The sequence below is a fragment of the Petaurus breviceps genome, unplaced genomic scaffold (assembly GCF_028583685.1).
Source record: "Petaurus breviceps papuanus isolate PSGF00001 unplaced genomic scaffold, PetGlider_PUasm1.0 90977, whole genome shotgun sequence".
Lineage (NCBI taxonomy): Eukaryota > Metazoa > Chordata > Mammalia > Diprotodontia > Petauridae > Petaurus > Petaurus breviceps.
In genome coordinates this window covers 33,735,512-33,755,372 of record NW_027187391.1, presented here as the reverse complement: position 1 = coordinate 33,755,372, position 19,861 = coordinate 33,735,512, and the positions used below count along the sequence as shown (strand labels likewise).

Below are 19,861 nucleotides of genomic sequence, written 5' to 3'. Positions count from 1 at the left end.
GCACTGCCTATGTCACAGCACATAACTTAGTGTTACATAAATTTGAATTGTTATTGTTATTGAGATGCATAGGCTTTCATTACCTGTTTAAAAATTAAATAGTGGAATATTTTGGTAAGTTTCAAAATTTTTGTTTGAATATAGTAGATTGCTTTTGTAGTTTTCTATTGATTCTTACTAAGCTTTATATTAGGATATTTGGATACATTTTGAAATAGTTTTACAGGATAAGTAACCTGAGATACTTAAATCACAAATCAGAGTTGCTAGTTGTCAGAGATACTGCTGGAATAAGGTACTTAACTAGATTCAACGTTTTCTCTTTCTTTTTTATCTCCTACTTTGTGTCTGAGGTCATATTTTTGACAAGGATTATTTGGCATTTATTAAAATAATTATAAGATGTTAAGCCTTTAGTTTACTTGATATTAGTGATTAAGACAGTGTATTTTCACCTTTATTCATTGATTTAGGAACACTACTTAATGGTACTACATAGAGTGAATGGATATAATCACAATGAATTAAAACCAACCATATATTAAAATATAGATGTGATTGAGTCTTTTTTTCTTTTCTTCATCTACTCCCAACACATGAGGCCTTTTGGTAGATAATTCATTTCAGTGCTATGTTAAACATCACACAAAATTAACTCCTAAAAGTGGGAATAAAAAATACACTATTGATACACTTAGCCATCAAAATTGCCTTTAGTCTTTTTTTTGCCCTCGATAGGCACTGTTAATATAAACCAGATAGAGAGAAGAAACCCTTGATTTGAGAAGTGGGATTATAGATATGCAAATAGTACCTTATACTTCATTTTATCTAAAATGTAGATACACAGTCTTCCCTTGAACAATTGTGTATATTGTTAAGCTGTTCTAGTAGAAGTCTGTAGCACAATATTGTTTCCTAATCTTTTTAAAAAATTATCTCATCACCTGCTATTTTAAAGGTTGCAAAAATTAGGATGTCAGAAAATCTCATTGGCCGCAATGTGAATGACTTTATGTTGATTTATTATTTTGTGGCAGCTATATTTTGGGTTTTAATTTTTAGTTAATTTGATTTTTAAGGTTGTACTTTTAAAAATTTAGGTCTGGATAAAATCGAGTTTCTTCAAAGCCATGAAAATCAAGAGATCTACCAAAAGGCTTTTGATCTAATTGAGCACTACTTTGGTGTGGAAGATGAGGATGCCAACATTGTCCCTCAGGTGGATGAAAACCAGCAGCAGTTTGTTTTTCAACAGCAGGAGGCACCGATGGAAGGGTTTCAGTTATAAATAGCTAAGTGAAAAAAAGCATAATGTTAAATGTTGGCTTCTCATAGCTCCTCTTTTTGGCCAGTCAGAAAGTTTGATGTGGTTTTGGAGAGGACAAAAAAAGAAGCAGCTGATGCACTTTTTAAAAAACAAAAAAAAATTCTGTTTAGATGTACCTCTCTTCATTTATAGCTTTTGTCTTTTGTATTTATATATTTTATTGTTAGATTTTTTTGTAACTGACTTGTGAGTTAAGTGTGCATTAAATATATAATTTAATAACTTGAGCTTGAAAGGGAGAACCTTAGTAAAGTATTAATTAAATAGTGGTTCTGAATTTTTTCAGGCATTCTTTGAAACTGCATATCAGCAGTAACAGCTGTTGATAATTGCATTTTGACAGTAAGTCTGACATGCCCAGTTTCTTAAATCTACCTCTGTCCTGAAGCAGAAAATGTCATTGCTTCAGAACAAAAGCATAAAATAAAAGACAAACTAGTCAAAGCTAAATTAGAATGTGAAAATATTTATTACTTTAAATTGTGAAACACTGTGTTGTACATTATTATACTTTGCAGGAAAAAGAAACCGTGAACTCTATTTATGAAAAAAAAAAATAAAAAAATATCATGTGCTGAAAAATAGACTTGTCTTTAAAAGATGGCAGTTTAAGAAAAGAAAAGCTTTTCTGGTTTATGTTGAACATATACTACAATGTTTGCTTTTCTTGAATCTTTTACTTATTTCTTTTGGAATATCTACAATGTTCACAGAATCTCAGATTCTTTTAGTATGACTGACCAAATATGCTGCCATTTTTTTGCTGCTTTTTTTTCCACTTAATTTTAGACAGTAGTACATCATGACAGATATTTAGTTATGAATGTAAAGTACTGCTGCATAGCAAAAACTAAATTATTTTTCTGATTTTTGTCAGAACAGTAATAGAAAAGTTGTGCTTTTCTTTGTAATAATTAAACTACTTGAATGCCAAAATTATTTTAAAGAAGTCAGATTGTTCTATATTAACTTTGGAAAATGTGTTTAATGTTATTTGGGCACTAAATGACCAATATCAATGAGAAATGCTAAGGATTCTTGACTTTGTTTGAAATCTATATTAGATTTTATGGTATAATACTCAAATGATCACATTGCTGCTTGATGTATACTTTAGATAACTTAATGGTTCAGTGTTTCAGATTACTCTCTATCATTTTAAGCCATGTTTCAAGTCAGATTTCATGTATTTGAGATTAGAGGAAAAAACCTTCAAAATATAAAACTAATAAAATCATGCATTATTTACTTTGTGAAAAGTGTTCTTCCCTTGTTACTGTGCTTGATAGAAATTTTGAAGCAGATGTAGTACTATTGAAATTATTTTTTATTTATAGTTACTAAATTGTAGCCAGCTATTTGCATTTCCAGTTGATATTTATTGAGAATATGTTTTTAAATGTAGTTTACAGCTGTTTTAAGATGGTATTTGATGCAATTTTGATAAGATTCTTAGTCATTTCAGACGATTACACAGAAAGATTAATTTGATGTATAGCAACATTTAGTTTGATTCCGCTGGAAATCAGAGGCATGTTACAGGACAAAAATATACATGGGAGTGCTATTAATACTTTGTAAATTACATATAATGAAAGTAAGCTTTTTAGCAGGACATTTAAAACCTACAAATACACAAAATATAGGTAGGGGAAGGGAGGATTGACTAGCGTCCATAATGCTAGAATACATCTGCCAAACTTTTTTAATAATGTTACTTAGAGAATTGTATTTGTGTCCTTTTTTGTTATGGTGGAAATATGAGGTTTAGTACAAAAAGTATCTCTTTTGCATTATATATATTCAAAAGAACAGGGTGATGACATTAGAGTACCAAATTAATGGTGAATTTATCAGATAAACACATTTCTTTTGTTATAAAAACAGTTCTGAATATCAGGTAACAGGGTATTCCACTGTTTCTAACTTATTTTGATAATGTTGCATGCAGCATAATTCATAAATAAAATAACCAGCTGTGCCTGCTTTTATTTTGAGGACCCTGTAGACACTGTAATACGCCTCTCTAAGCTAAATCTTTCAAGCAGAATAATCCTTATTGAGGGAAAAAATATGTAATGGGTATCTTGAGAGGGTTTTTAGTTTCTGCAGGTGTAAAAAATACAGGAAGAGCAGTGAAGTGACTGCACTTTACTCATTTCAATACAAACCATTAGTCCTTGGACCTGTTGTTTGAGTAACAAAGATAAATTTGGTTGGATTTGGATTCATTGTGTTAATTTGAATAAAAGGGGCACTATCTAGTAGTTTGGGACCAAAGTTTGAACTATATTAAAAAGTATTACACAATAATGAGTTCTTTAGATTGAGTACACAAACACAAATGTACCACTATGTCATAGTAATTTTTGGACAGGCGGCCTCTTTCACAAGTTTACATTTTAAAATGCCTAGATCAATGGTATCATTCCTCTTCAATGATCCTTGTGGGGAAAAAAAGTTGTAATAGTGTTGTTTTCCTCCAGTTTACTATATCGGAGATGAAAAGGGGGAAATGCTTTGCCAAATGAATTTTTAGAGTGTATTGAAGTTATTTTAAGTCTTTTTAAAGGGCATGCGCACTTGGAAAACAAACCAAAAATCGGGAAAAAGTACTTGAAAGTGCCCCTTTTTATTCATTTAATCAAGTATACTGTTCTGTCTGAATTTGAATTTTTACTAGTTAATCTATGCAATTATGCAAATTGGCTTCTGTTTCCTTATGTACTTGACTCACTGATCATAACTAGTTTTCTACTAAAGTTTTTCATTATTATATTTGTTTCCTTTTAAGAATTAATATTACTATTTAATTTTGTAGTACCATATTTTATTTATACACTGTTGCTGATAGCAGCCAGAAAGCAAAAAAAAATCAAAATTGTAATAAAAATCTTGGCACAAAAATAATTCATCTTTAACTGTAGAACATGTTTGCAGTTGGAGAATGATCTGTTTGGTTAGATGAAGGACAAAAAGAAGCACTACTCCTTTTCCTTCATGCTATTTCTTTTCTCATTTGCGAATAAGCACTTAGGGAAAAAAATGACAGATTTAGTGTGATTAAAAAAAATTCAACAAACTAATCTTTAAAGTACTTACTGCTTACTTGTGAAACTGTGAAATTAAAATAAACATTGGTACTGTTAGCAAAATAACCCTTACTTGTTTTAGTTCATGGCATTATTGTTTTATGTAATGTGTGAAGCTAAAAAGCCTGTATTATAGGGCTTTAAGGGGATAGTGCATCTTTAAATCCTGATTTGGGAGTGGGATGGGGGTGGGGGAGAGGCAAGGGTAATATATGTAACTAAACCAACACATGAGCAGTATGCAATATTATGGAATGTTACAACACAATACTTATTAAAATAATAAAATATTATTTTACACTTTTGTGTTTATTGCATCTATTGGTTTAATTTGTTGTAGCTTCAGTTTTATGTAAAGCAAACAAATGGAGACCTTAAGTGACCAAGATACCACCTCATTTTATTTTGGTCTGTACTATTTGCAGTGATGTATGTGAATATTTGCCATTTTTACAACTTGCACATGGAAATTGAGTTTAAATATGTAATGTACTTTTTCATTCTATTTGAAAAATTTCCACTTGAGAACCCAAAGAAATAGAAATCAGGTGAATTATTTCATTCAACCTGCCTGTTAAATTTATCACCAGAAGTCTGGCCAGTTTGAATGAATGTTTTTGATTACAGAACTTAGGAAAACGGCCGAGACCTAGATGGAGTAACCATATGGATGAAATCACATAAGTATTTAGGTTAGATAGCACTTTGCCACAGAATTTTCACTGTACAACAGCAAGATGGTGACTATTTCAGTTGTCAGTATTTCAGAACTATTTGAAGCAGTTTTCCTTGAGTTTCCCTGTTTAGCATAATTTTTAATGTAGCATGAAAAGTCAATTGAAATTAAACTATCTCCCTTTCACTTTTGTCAAGGCCTTTTAATGACTGCCTTTATGTTTGCTATTTCAGTTGTGTCTTCCTGTCTTTGAGCGTTTTTTCATTTTGAAGTTCTTTACTGTAATAAAAATTATAGTGGAAGATTTTGTACAAATGTAGTAATAAATTTTAAACTGCAAATTCATTGTGATGTAAATGATACAAAAGGCTTGTGTGGCCTTTTGAAAAAGACAGGTCATGTAATGAGAAAGAGGAGCACCAGTCTTGGTACTTTAAGATACTAAGAGTGTTGTGGGAAAATATCAACTAGAATCACTTAAGAATGAGAAGGAAGTGGCAACTGTGGTGGTTAGTGGAAACATTTATACATTGGTCATGAACTCTTGAAGCACAGGTTTGTCATGGAAAAGTGAGGTTTATTTCCAATTCCAGAATAACTATAATAGACCATGATTGTTATGCAGAGTTTGTCTGGAATTGATGGCCAGATCAGTAGTGTTAAATTAAAAATTCTGATGGGGACATAAATTGTACATAAGGATCCCTTCAGGCTTTATATTGATTTAGTTTTAAAATGTGAGGTTAGTTTATATTTTACTGCTTTTTAAATAATTTTGTTGCCTATTTTCCAATTAAATTTTGGTCTGGTTCAGGTAGCACTTGGGAATGTTCTGAGTACAGTGTTAGACACCTCTGTGCTAAATGACTTAAATGAAAGAGGTTTTCATGGTTTTGACATTTTTTTTTGTAGTTGGCATAAACTGATTGATTTTTAAAAAGAAAATCTGTTTTACCGTGTTTCCCCGATAATGACCTATCCCGAAAATAAGCCCTCCCCTTACTGTGTAAGATTCCTCTAAAATAAGCCCTCCCCTGAAAATAAGCCCTATTGAGATTGCTACTGTAGTGAAGGTGATCCCCTGCGCTACATGCTACATTACGGTACCCTCTGTATGCACCATTCCCCCTCCCCGTGAAATGCACGCCGCGCTCTGAGCTGCATCCAATCAGAGTTGCGGAGGTATCCGTGTAATCGTGTTCTCCCCAGTGATTTGCTTATTGAATAAAGGTACATTTTTTTGTTCACATTTACCTGTTTATTAAAATTGCTGTCAATGTTCATGAAAATAAGCCCTCCCCTGAAAATAAGCCCTCTGGTGTTTTTCTGTCCAAAAAAATAATAAGACAGTGTCTTGTTATCGGGGAAACACGGTACCTTTTGAATCCTAATTTTCAACCTAACAAATATTTGAGTACTACAAAGATCATCCAAAAACATTTTCTCTTTATGAAGTGGTCCTGGTGAGTGGCTGTGGTTGGGAAAAAAAAATCACTGATCTTTCAAGCATTAATTAAGGTTAATTAATATACCAGACAGTGTGCCAAGCAGCTGAGGATACAACAAAAGGCAAAAAACAGTGTCTGGTCTCAGGCAACATGTAAGTAGACTATTTACGGAGTGAATGAAAGAGAATGTAAAAAAGAAAGCCAACAGATAGGACTGGAAAAGGTCTTCCGCAGAAGTTGAGATTTGAGCTGTGTCTTAAATCCAGGGAAACTAAGATGGAGGTTAAGTAGAAGAGCAGGTATGGGGGCCACTCAGTGCAAAGACATGTTGATGGAGTGTTTATGCAACTCCAAGAAAGGCGCCAGTGTAGGTAGATGGTAAAGTGCATGGACAGGAAGGAATGAGATGTAAGGCTTGAGAGGTAGTAAAGGGTCAGGTTATAAAAGAACTTTAAATGCCAGAACAGTAGAAATAATAGGGAACCATTAGAGTTCAGTGATCTGGGGTCAGACCTACTTAGAAAATTCACCTTTGCAACTGTGTGATAGATGGAATGGAGTAGGGAGAAACTTAAAGAAACCAAACTGATATTGTAGTAGTCTAGGTGCGAGGAGATGTGGGAATGAACTAGGGTTGTGTCTGTGAGATAAGAGACATGCCAGAGATGTGACTAGAAATGACAAGATTTGGCAATGGATTAGATATGTGGGCTGCATATAAGTGATGCGTCAAGGATGACACTTGAGATTGAAAGCCTGGGTACCTGAGAAGATGATAGCACTTTTGAAAGCAATAGAAAATTTCATGAAGAGGGAGCATTTGGGGAGAAAACTAGTTCTGTGTTGTGTATGTTGAGTTAATATGTTTACATGAAGTTCATGAACTATGTGATGTCCAAGAGGCAATTGGAGATGTATTGAAAACTGGGAGTAAAGAGGGAAAAAAGCCCAGCACAGAGACTGGTGAGGAGGGGCATCAACCATGGCATTGGGCATGACATGGATTAAGGGGAAACAAAGAAAAAGAGGTTAGACCTAGGAAAATCAGGAGAGAGTGTTAAAAAAAACCTTAGGAAAGTATCCAGAAGGAAAGAGTTCTGTCAATATAAAGAGATTAGGGAGGATCAGAGTTGAGAAAAAGCCATTCCATTTTGTAATTAAGAGATCTTTGGTAACTTTGGAAGAGGGGATTTTCAGTATAATAACTAGAAGGTTAAAGAGATTGAGGTGGGGGAAGAGTACAATGATTTCAGACTATTTTCTCAAGGAGTTTTGCTATGAAAGTAACAAGAAATAGTGCATAGCTAGTAGGGATGATTGACTCAAACGAGGATTTTGGAAACATGGAGACATGAGCATGTTTGTAGGCAATAGGGAAGGACCTAATAGATTGAAGATAATAGGATGAGGTGAGTGGTTAGACCAACCCTTTAGTGACAATCCTCAGAATTTAACTAGCTTGTCCTCTGATACAGTTCCTTTCTGGGCCTAGCAATTGACAGCCATTCTAGTTTCAAATCCTAGCTTTTTCACCTCTTACCTTGGACAAATCATTTAACCTCTCTGGACTTTAGTTTCCTCATCTAAGGGCCTTCTAGGTCTGTATCTATGATCCTATGTAAATTTACTTAGATGTGCCGTTTCTTAACTGTAATTTTCACAAATTTGTTTACAGAATGATTATCTTTAAATCCTAAGACTGAATTAGAATTCCCTCTCCCCATCTCAGATAAGCCATACCTAAAATCAGTCAACAGATAATTATTAAGCACTCACAAAATATCTCTTGAATTGATATGTGTTCCTTTTCCAAATATTCTCTGTATGAAGATAAACATCCTTTTGCCAGATGTAATCATTGCAAAATAGGCAATTATTGTTAGTTCAGTCATTATGTTGCAAGCTTTCACTCTAGCTTTGTTTCTTGCAGCATCCGTTATTGCTGGCTTAAAACAAAATCTATATTTAATAGGCCATTTTCTTACAAAATGAAAAAAAACATAGGAAATAATTGGTTGCATGAATTGTCACAGCCTACTTTGAATACAAATTGCTTAGTGTCAAAGATAGTCTTCTATCAATTTCTGTTTATCAACAAGTATTTTCCTAAGCACACAGATGCATGGACATGACTGTACCAGCCTATGTTGTAATTTGCCTCTAGCTAATCTAAATTATGACTTAGAGCCAAAGTCTACCTCTTTCATTGTTTTATCGTTTTCTAATTACTGGTAAGAAGTCAATGAATCAATCAAAACATTAAGCACCTACTAGTGGCAGGCACTGTGTGAAGTGCTTGCCATGGAAAGAAGAAAATAAAACAGTTCCTGCTTCAAAAAAACTTTCATTGAATCAGAAAAGACAATTTATACATATAGAGGTATATGCAGAATAAATATGAGGTAGTTTAAGAATGCTCTTGTAGTTGGTGGGGATCAGGAAAGACTTCCTACAGAAAGTGGCATTTGAACTGCCTTGAAGGAAGTAAGGGGTATTGTGGGGAAGAGGTGAGGGAGGAGTAATTTTTTGGCTCGGGGGATGGTTGGTGTGCAGGCTCGGAGAAAGATTGAGAGTCATTGTGAGAGGGGCAGCAAGAAGACCAGCTTGATTGGACTATAGTGTGCAAAGAAGGGAAGTCATGTATCATTGGAAAGATAGGAGGGTCCAGATTGTGAACCTTCTCTCTTTGAAAGCAGTTATTTTGGGTATCCAGGATGGCCAGACTATAGAGTTCAAGTTGGGGAGAAGAGTATAAGAAGACTGAAAAGATAGGAAAGGGCCAGGTTATAAAGAACTTTAAATGCCAAAGGATTTTGATTCTAGAGATAACCAGGAGCCACTGGAGTGTATTGAACAGTGGAGTGATAAAGTCAGACCTATGCTTTAGAAAAATCACATTGGAGGCTGAGTGGAGAATTGGAGAGAAACTAGAGGCAGCCAGAAAAACTAGGACACGATTGCAAAGATGTAAGGGAGCAGTGATGACAATGACAACTATGTGAAAGAAGCAAATAGAGAGTATATGTGGGAGATGTATAGAAAGAAAATATAAAATTTGGCAACTGATTGGATATGTGAGGTGAGTGAGAGGGGTCAAGGATTGTAAGATTTTGAACCTGGGTAACTGGGATGATGGTGGAGTCCTTGATAGTAATAGAAAAGTTTGGGATAGGGGAAGATTTTGATGAGAAAATGAGTTCCATTTTGGATGTGTTGAGTTTGAGATGCCCGTGGGATGTCCAGTTTGATGTGGGCCTCCGTGCTTGCTCACCAGCCATCCTCTGAGCCTAAAAAGTACTCCACCTTTTCCCCTCAAAATCCCTTACTTTAGCTACTGGTACTGTAAGCTATGGTAGCTACTGTTTTACAGATAAGAAATCGGAAACTCAAAGAGAATGAAACTTGCCCAGTGTCTCACTGCTATAAAAGGTTAAGATAGGAATTGAACACTGGTCCAAGTTCAACACTTTGCAGCTTACAGCAAGCTGCCTCTGAAACTTCATGATCTGTTCTGCTGACTGCATTCCACTGCAAGTTAAATTTCCTTTGGGACTAGTGGGTGTATTTCATAAAGAGGATTTAAGGTGATGGCCATTATTTTACCTTTTCAATCAACCTCACCTTTCCTTGGGCTCCCCTTTCCCTACTCACCAAACAGCAATAAGAAGCCACAAACCAAATTCCTGAAATGATCCACTTTCCAAGTGAAGCAGGGATGGTGAAAAGGTCAGTGGGGACTATAACATACAGGAACACTGTCAGAGCGTAACTAAAAAAGTATAATGTGGTAGGAAACCAAATTTAGGACATGAAAACTTGGGTTCCAATTCTGGCTTTGCTTCTTGCTTTGGACCCACTTGGATAAGTTGTTTCCCCCTCCCCTTTGTCTTAAATTCCTCATCAATCAGGGGTTAGAGTATCCTCTGAGAGCCTGGCCCATTGATCCTGAAATCCCTGAGTCATGTAACTCCAAACATATAGCACCTCTTTCTTCCCTATCTGCCAAAGTAGGAGCTACTGTGTGGCTTTTTTTTTTTTCTTTTTGGAGGGCAGGGCAATTGGGGTTGCGACTTGCCCAAGGTCACAAAGTAAGTGTGTCAAGTGTCTGAGGTCGGATTTGAACTCAGGTCCTCCTGACTCCAGTGCTGGTGCTCTATGACTGTACCACCTAGCCACCCCTACTGTGCAGCTCTTATGAGATCCAGGCCAGTATTCCCTTCATAGACTTGAACTGTCTGCAGGAGGATTTTCTTGTCATACTTGGAAGGCTTGTGTTCATCTGGGACTCTGTGACCTTTTGTGGGAGTCCCCACTGACTAAGTTGTGAACAGATGCCTCTACTCTAATGCCATCCTTGCCCTAATGCTCACCCAGCTTGTCATTGGTTGCTCTTCCCTCCTTATGTGCACCTGCCCATTCCCACTACTCCCCACTCTCCACCCTTAGGCAGACACCCAGCCTGACAGAGCCTGGGAAGATAGTCCTCAGTCAGGATCAGGGAGCCCATGGCCAGTGTTTCTCCCCTTCTGTACAGTTTACCTGGACCGCTGGTGGAGGTGCCTGCACTGGCTGGGGTCCCACAGCTGGCATGCCAATTGCTAGGTGCCAAAGATCTGAGGGATACCACAAATGGGCCAAAGCCCCCCTAACAGCAGAGGGAAGGAGGCTCGTTAAATGGAGATGCAGGGGCCCCCAAGCTGCAGCCAGCATGGCTTTGCCTTCTCTCCTCAAAGGTAGGGGCAACATTCCAACCCCCTCTGGATCGTCCCTGCTGGAGCAGGGGGTGGGATGCAGCGGTAGCAATGACCCTGGAGGCCTTTCCCATGGAGCTAAAAGCCTGGGGCCAGTCTAGGCCCCTTCTTCCCTGATGCCTATTGCTCTCTTTCCTTAACCCCTTTAATCCCTCCAATATATCTTGTTCTCCAGTCTCCTCCTCCCTCCCCCAATCCCTTTTGGACTTTTCTAGTTCCTCACTCCCAACCATTCTAACTGTACTTGGAAAGCTCATCCTTGCTTAAATGCCTCTCATTTTATTCCTTGTAGAATGTTGATTTGAGAGACACTTTGGTTTGCTGGAGTAGGTTATGTAGTGAGGAATGTTTTAGATTTGGAGCTGGGTCCTGGAAGAATGAGCTCAAATTGTCCCTTAAATTTTTAGTCCTAGTTATTTATCTCTGCACATCCCATGAGATCACTGGTCCTCTTCTAAAAGGAGGACTTCTAACACCACCACCAACCTTTGTCTCTGCACAAATCTTAACCTCTCTTGTCATCAGGAAAAGAGAGATACTTTCATTTCATACCTCATGCAGTGGTCATAAAAAAGTGCCTTTTTTTTTTGAAAGGCAATTGGGGTTAAGCGACTTGCCCAAGGTCACACGGCTAGTTTTTGTGTTAAGTGTCTGAGGCTGGATTTGAACTCGGGTCCTCCTGACTCTAGGGCCAGTGCTCTATTCACTGAGACACCTAGCCGCCCCTAAAAAAAGTGCTTTTTAAGCTTTAAAGTATCTGTAATGGGAATGGGAATTTGAAGATTTTCCCTGCCCCTTAATAGACTTAGGGGGGCAATTTGAAGCTTCCCTGCTTTGAAAGTAAACTTTTTGGAGTTGGAGACAGTTGGAGATGGAGACAGTTGGGGACAGAGGAGCAAGGAGACAGTTTTGTGAGTAAATATTGATCTTATATTGGTTTGTTTTGGGAAGGCTAAAGGATGGCATGGCTCTCAGCATTATTATGGCTTCTGAGCCATAATAATTTGGTACTATGATGGAATTGGCTTACTGGTTTTGGGATTCAGTTTTCTGATGTCTAAATAAATGCTTCAGCTTTATGCTCTATCTGGAGAGTCTGGCATATTTTGCAATCAAACATCATGTGATACTTATATTCACAGTCTTTATTGTGATCATGGGTGCTTATAAATGTATCATATATCTATATCTATGCAATATATATCTTATATAAATGTATCTTATAAATGTATATATAAGTATATAAGATACTTATAAAAGCATCTTATAAATGAAAATTATAATTTTCTTTGGGTAGCTTGGACAGAGTGGACTGGAGCTGGTTAAGCATTTAATATCCCATATAGCTAGGACTATTGGTCTCTCAAGTGCTGCTACTTTCAGCTTGCTTCTCTAATTCTCCCAGCTAGTCTCCACTTTGCATTTACTGTGTATATGTATATGTATATGTATATGTATATGTATATGTATATGTATATGTATATGTATATGTGTATGATGTATATGTATATGTATATGCATATGCATATGTGTATGATATATATGTATATGATGTATTTACACATATATAATATGCATACATATTGTGTACATGCTATTTCTCTAATTATAAAGTAAGCTCCTTAAAGGCAAAGACTGATTCATTTTTATCTATTTATTATCCCTACTTCTACCCTAAAATTTCCCCCTCCTAACCCAAGAATGTCATGTAGAGGGAATTTCATCACTTGAGTGTTCTTCATACCAATGAAATCACAGGTCTAGTACCTAGCCCTAGCCCTAGTCCTGTGTTTACTAGCACATAGTAGAATCTCAACAAATTCTTGTTTATCAGTCTAATTTATATGCACATATTGTTTCCCTACTCACATTCCTCATCTTTGAACAAACCTCTGTTTTTCCTCCATCACTTCTATTTGTCTTTTGCTTTCACTCCTTGTTTTGTGTGCATTTCGATAGAAATCTACTAATGGACTCTGTTATTCATTGTTGTCTTTGGTTGCTATACTTGTTTACTTTACCTTTCTTGTATATCTGTTGTCTGAGGTGTTTAAAAAGCAAATAAGTTCTTCTAGTCTGGTTTTTATTCTAGAAGTGCTTTGAACACTTCATTTTTTATTGAATGTTCATTTTTCATTAATAGCTAAGCTTAGGTTTGCAGGATATGTCACTTTGTCTTGCATCTTAAGTACATTTTCTCTTATGAACACATAATTCCTTTCCCTCTTGATGTTTTAGGTGGGTGCAGAATAGTCTTCTGTTATTTGAGTTTTTTTTCTTTGTATTTGAAGGTTTTCTTCTAGTCATTTGTAGAATTTGTTGTTTGTTCTTAGAATTGTTAAATTTAACCTCTACTTATCTTGGAGTTTGCAGCATAGGTCTTTCCTCCCGAGACTGTGGATTTCCTCTGACTGGCATCTTGTTTTTGTGTTCAGAAGTTCTGGGCAGATTCCTTGTATCTTTTTTTGCATTATGGGTATTCAGGCTTTTTTGACCTGTGTACTTCTGGAAGATCTATAATCTTTAAGTTGTCTCTATGCACCTGTATTCAAGAACAATGTGTCATTTGCATGAAGATCATGTTTTCTTTTGATGTTATTGATTCTTGTATCTTCTTCCACATTGTCTTTGACCTTTATATGGTTGTATTCCCAATCAGTTATTCTTTCTTTGTCTCTTTGGTGAGATTTAGCACATGGATTCAAGTTTTCTTTTTATTCTGCCAATTATTTCTTCTATGCAGGCGTAAATTCTGCTTTCAAAATTCTTATTTCTCTCTTAAACTAGTCAGTAGCAATCTGCCATGATTCCATCCTCTCATGATTCTCTTACTTCATCAGGTATTGTTTTATTTTGCCTTGTCTTGCAATATTTATTCATGAATGTTTGGACTCTTTTACATAATTTGGAGGCCACATTCCCTTCTGTTACTAATATCTTCTCTATTGGTTTATTGTTTATGTCTAAAATCTTTAATTGATTTTTTTTCTCCCTGAGATCTTTAGTAATTTTAGTCTTTCAAAACATTTCCCTCATACTCACTTTCTGACCTTCTCCTCTTTGATGAGAGTTTCCCTGGGGACTGAACCTAAAAACTATGTCAGCTTTCTCTCATGCTGGGTAATTCACATTTCACTGTCATCAATTTCTTCCCTAAGTGACTTCAAAGAGACCAGAACTGACCGGGCTAGATGTGGGCTCTTTCCTTCAGGCTTAGTGGAGTGACACATGTCTTGCTTCCATTCCCTGTTCTTCAGCATTCTGGTTGAGCTTTGTTGCAGCACAAAGCTGCTCTCCATCTGCTATACCAGCCTGGGTAAGCTTCTGTTTTTTACTTTCTTCCACTCGACTTGGGGATGGGAGAGTTGGAGGGAGGGTGGCACGTAGAGTTGAGTTCTGTTGCAGGCCTGTGAGTAAGCTTGGGCAGCCTTGCTGCTTTCTGGAGGATGGTGAGCAATAGGGAAGAGGGGGCTAAAAGAACATTTAAGGGTTGTTGGGATATTGCCTTCTTTCCTGTTATTTCATTGAACTGTTACCATATTTGGATTTTTGGTGTCCTAGACTATGGAGCTAATTGAAATTATTTTGTCTCTTGTGTATAATTCTTATTTTGAAGAGGTTTAAGAGAATTAGAGAAAATGCCTACACTGTCTTGTTAGGGTCATGTGAACTGGAAACCTTCCAAACCTCCTTACTAGTCCTGAGGTGATATGTTGCTACATCCTACTGTGAGGAGGGTTGTCAGTCCTTCATACTCTGCCTCCACCCTTAATACTGTCAGTCATGAGGGCTTATGGAAAATTATGTCAAAATTTGATTGCCTGGAAAAATTCTTCAATATCCTACACCAGTTTCATGATGGCATGCTTGCCTGGGTTTTTGGGTAATGGATGATGCTCTTGCATTTTCCCAGTCACCATTAGGGTGAAGCAAGGCTATGTGCTTGCTCCCATGCTTTTTTTAATATGAGGTTTTCAGCAATGTTGTCAGATGCCTTCAATGAGGACAAACATGGCATCAAAGTCAGCTACCATCCTGACAGTAAATTATTTAACTTGAAAAGGCTGCAAGCCAGTACTAAAGTGGAGGAAGAGTTGGTGCATGATTTTTTGTTTGCATATGCTTGTGCACTCAATGCACTCTCTGCAGCCAAGATACAAAGAAGTACTGATGGATTCTCTGCTGCTTGTACTGATTTGGCCTAATGATGAACACTGAGGTTCTCCACTAACCAGCACCATATGATTACAGCAAATTGAGAAATTTTGAATGCTGTAGATAAGTTCATTTATCTTGGCAGTATACTTTCCAGGGGTGTACACACAGATAGATGATGAGGTTGCCAGAACTAGCTCAGTATTCTGGAGGCTCTGAAGGAAAGTGTGGGAGAGAAGAGGTATCACACTGCTTACCAAACTGAAGGTCTCAGAGCCTTTGTACTGGCTTCATGAATTGCTTTCACTTCAATTATTTTAGGCAGATTCTGAAAATCACCTGAAAAGATAAGGTACCAGACAATGAGGTCCTTTCTTGAGCTAAACTTCCAAGTATTCAAATTCTACTGCAGAGAGTGAAACTCTGATGGGCTGGCCACATTGTTCCAATGCCAAATGTCCATTCTTCCAAAAAAACTATTTTATGGAAGAACTCCTGCAAGGAAGGTACTCACATGGTAGTCAGAAGAGGAGCTACAAGGACACTCTCAAGGTCCCTTCTGAAGAACTTTGGAATTGATTGCATAACATGGTAGACACTGGGAAAAGACCACCCAGCATGGTGTGCCGCATCAAAGAAGGTGCTATGCTCTGTGAGCAAAGCAGGATTTCAGCACCTCAAAAGAAATGTGACACACAAATTTACAGACATCTCTAATGCAAATGTTCATATGGACTATTTGTGCCCAGCTTGTGCTTTTTAAGGGTGATACAGCTGAAATTTTCTAAATTAAGGGCACTCTTCCCCCCATAATGTAACCCTTAACCCAACCCTAGTGTCTTATTAGAAGTCCCGAATCAGAATCTTCTGTTTCTTTTATGATATTCAAAATTACTGACATTTATGTAACTGATTCCAAGTTTGTGAAATGCTTTACATATTTTATCTTAGTTGAACCTCATAACAACACTGGAAGGTATATGCTATCTCCTAACACAAATAAGGAAGCAGATTTGGAGAGTTTATGTGACAGTCACTTGACTAGTAAATCTCAGATGCATGGAATTGCAATTTCTGATTAATTGATATCCTTACCTTGAGCTTCACCTCTCTCCAATTCATCATCTACACAACTATCAAGGAATATTACTAAAGCATAACTTTGCTCACGTCAAAAAACATAGGAGTTTAAAAGATGAAAGGCACCACTCACCTTGTACAGGATGCATACTTAATTATTTTTGGCATTTCTAACTCTACTCTGAGAGGAGCTTATGATGCTAAAAGGAAGGTATTTATGCTGCTGACAGGATGGGCTATATTGATTGAATGTTAAAGATTCTGGTTAGATCATTCAATAAAGATTAAATAAGATGGAGATTTGTGTGCTCAGCCTTTAAATATTCATTTACTTCTATTACAACTACTATGTTCTTGCCTTAAGTGTTTCCTAACTTCCTCTAAAATTGGTATAAGAGCCAAAAGGCTAGTTCATAGACTCTCCCAGAAGACTGTTAAAGGTGTTGAAGCTTTTGTTAACAGCATAAAGGTATTTTGTAGAAAAATGGAATTCTGAGGTCATTTTATGTAGAGGTGTAGAGGTGGATGGACTTCAGAAGTCAGTCCAATTTACCAATTAACCATTTATTCTCATTTACCAATGAGGAAACTGAGGCATAGGGAAGTTAAGGGATTAACCTGTTAGACAGAAATCACCACAGTTGGGATTTGAACCCATATCCCCTTATGTATTTTATGATAGCATCTGCGAGATGCTATCAGTTATACCATAAGATTGGAGGGCATTCCAATCTTTGCTTTGGGAGGGATCTCAGTGGCTACCAATCTAGTCTGAGCCTTACCTGACCCAGAATCCCCTCTATATCATACTCAACAAGTGGGCATCCCGTCTTTACCTGAAAATGTCCAGTAAGAGGCAACCTCTTGAGGCAACTGATTCCACTTTTGGAACTCTAATTATTAGAAAGATTTTCCTTATATGAAGTCCAAATTTGTTCATTCCCCAACCTTGACACCTTTCACTCATTGTTCCTAGGCTTCCCTTTGGGGGACAAGTAGAAGGAATCTATTATTTTTTCCACAAAACAATTCTTCAGATATTTAAAGGTACCTACTGTGCGCTTTCCTAAATCTTTTCTTCTTCAGGTTCAATATTCTTGATTCCCTCAAAGAACATGACCTGAGTTCTAAGCTTTTAGCCATCCTAGTTGCCCTGTAGTTGGTCAGTGTTATTCCTAAAATGTAGTATGCAGAACTGAGCCCATGTGGATTGACCAGTGGAATTGTTGTCTCCCAAGTCATGGACACTAAGCCACTCTTAAAGCAGAGATGTAGACGTGGGTGGATATCAGAAGTCAGCTAGTCTAGCCCCCTCATTTACCAATGAGGGAACTGAGGCATAGGGAGGGTAAGGGATTCACCCACTACACAGACAGCAATCATCACAGTTGGGATTTGAATCCACATCCTGTTATTCAAGGGTCACTGCTATTTACACTTGTTCACAATGCCTCCCTAGCTTAACAGAATTCACTGTCTTGTCTACCATTTTACACTGTTCATCCCCAGGTACTTTTGGATCCAATAATACTGACCTTCTTGTGTCCCACAAACAAGACACTCCATCTCTCAGCTCTAGGCATTTTCTCTGGTTATCTCCCTTGCCTAGATCTCTCCTTCTTAGTTTTTGCTTTCTAGCTTTCACATGGCTTCCTTCAAGTCCAAACTAAAATTTCACCTTCAAAAAAAGCCTTTCCCAGTCCCTCTGAATTCTAGTGCCTTATTTTTGTTAATTATTTATTATTACTTAATAATTAATTATTTATCCTGTATGTAGCTTTGTTTGTACATATTTGCTTGTTGTCTCCTCCATTAGAATGTAAATTCTTTGAGGGCAGGGACTAACTTTTGCCTCTTTTTGAATCCTTTGAATCCTCAGAATTCTATCTAACACAGAGTAAGTACTTAATAAATATTGATTGATATAGCACTTAATTTTTCTCTGTATGCCTAATACTTTGCATGCAGTAGATGCTCATGAAATGCTTGTTGAATGAAAGCATTGAATGAATAAATAGGTACTTATATAAAGTTGTATTAGAATTCCAATGAGAGAGAGCTCACTCTTGATTGGTGGTGGTGGAGTTGGGTGGTGAAATTTGATATTAGAGAGAGCTTTTCATAGGAGGTAGTATTTGAATTGTGTCATTAAGGCTGGGTGCATTTCAGCAAAAGGAGAAAGGGAGTGAGGATGGAAGGGAATTCCAGTTGTAGAGGATGGTGGTAGCAAAATCTAAAAGGAGATAGACCAATTTAACTATACAATAAGGTGTGGGAAAGAAAGAAGTGTGAAGTGAAATTAGAAAAAGAAATAGGCTGGGGGCAGCCAGGTAGAATAGAGCACCAGCCCTGGAGTCAGGAGGACCTGAGTTCAAATCTGGCCTCAGACACTTAACACAAAAACTAGCTGTGTGAACTTGGGCAAGTCACTTACCCCCAATTGCCCTCCGAAAAAGCAAAAAAAAAAAAAGAGAGAGAGAGAAATAGGTTGGAATCAGTCTTGAATTCCAGATTAAGGACTTTTGACTTTATTCATTAAGTAATAGGAACCATTGAACAGTTTTTTGAGAAGAAGAATGACAATCAGACAAATGTGCTGGGAAGCTTAATCTGGTAATAGTGGTTAGTCTGGACTAAAGGAGAAAGATAGAAGTTAGGGGGATCTCCTAGTAGACTAAAGATAGTCCAATTTATAGAGAGCATAAAGGATAACTTTATATGCTGTGGAATTAAATATTTGTAGTGGAAATGCAAATTTAAAGATCTTCCCTGTCCCTAGGCCCTTTGATAGGCTTAAGAGACTCTGAGAACCTTCCTTGATTTGAAAATATACTCTGCCTCCTAATAGGCTGAATGTGGTCACATGGAGCCTGTGGCAGGAGGCTTGGTTTTCAGGAATGCCCACACCTTGATGCTGTGTGATTGGGTAGTGGGTCAAGAGGGTGGTTACATTCTCTGACCTAGGAGAAGGCTATATAATCCCTGATGTGAGGCTTTGCTTTGGGGCTCACTTTGAGAAGTGTGTGATTTGACCAGATGAGACTCTGGGCAGCCGTTGAGAGCCCCCGGATTTGAAAAACGCAGATGTTGATGCTTCCCTCTCTGGTAACTGTGATTTGGTATAGATGTAATGGTTGGACAGTTTGGAAGCCTGTCTGCTTGATCTGTTTCTCTGTCTTGTAGCTTCTGTCTGTATACTCCAAAGTTCGGGGTACTGACCTTTTTCCCCTGAACTAGGTAAACAATATATGTTTGATTGATTAAAGTAATAAGCTTGTTAACCCATTTTGAGTTGCTTTCCTTTAGAAAAGCAGATCTAAGAACCTGTG

The 19,861-nt window shown here is 37.1% G+C and overlaps 1 protein-coding gene across 1 annotated transcript in view; it reads left to right on the top strand.

Moving 5' to 3' along the window:
• Positions 1-2,587, top strand: part of KPNA5 (karyopherin subunit alpha 5) — a 54,935-nt gene extending 52,348 nt beyond the window's left edge. Inside the window, exon 14 of the mRNA XM_069076996.1 lies at positions 1,104-2,587. Within this exon, the coding sequence (XP_068933097.1) occupies positions 1,104-1,291 (188 nt within the window). The 3' untranslated portion in view covers positions 1,292-2,587. The remainder of the gene's footprint in view (positions 1-1,103) is intronic.
• Positions 2,588-19,861: the final 17,274 nt, after the last annotated feature.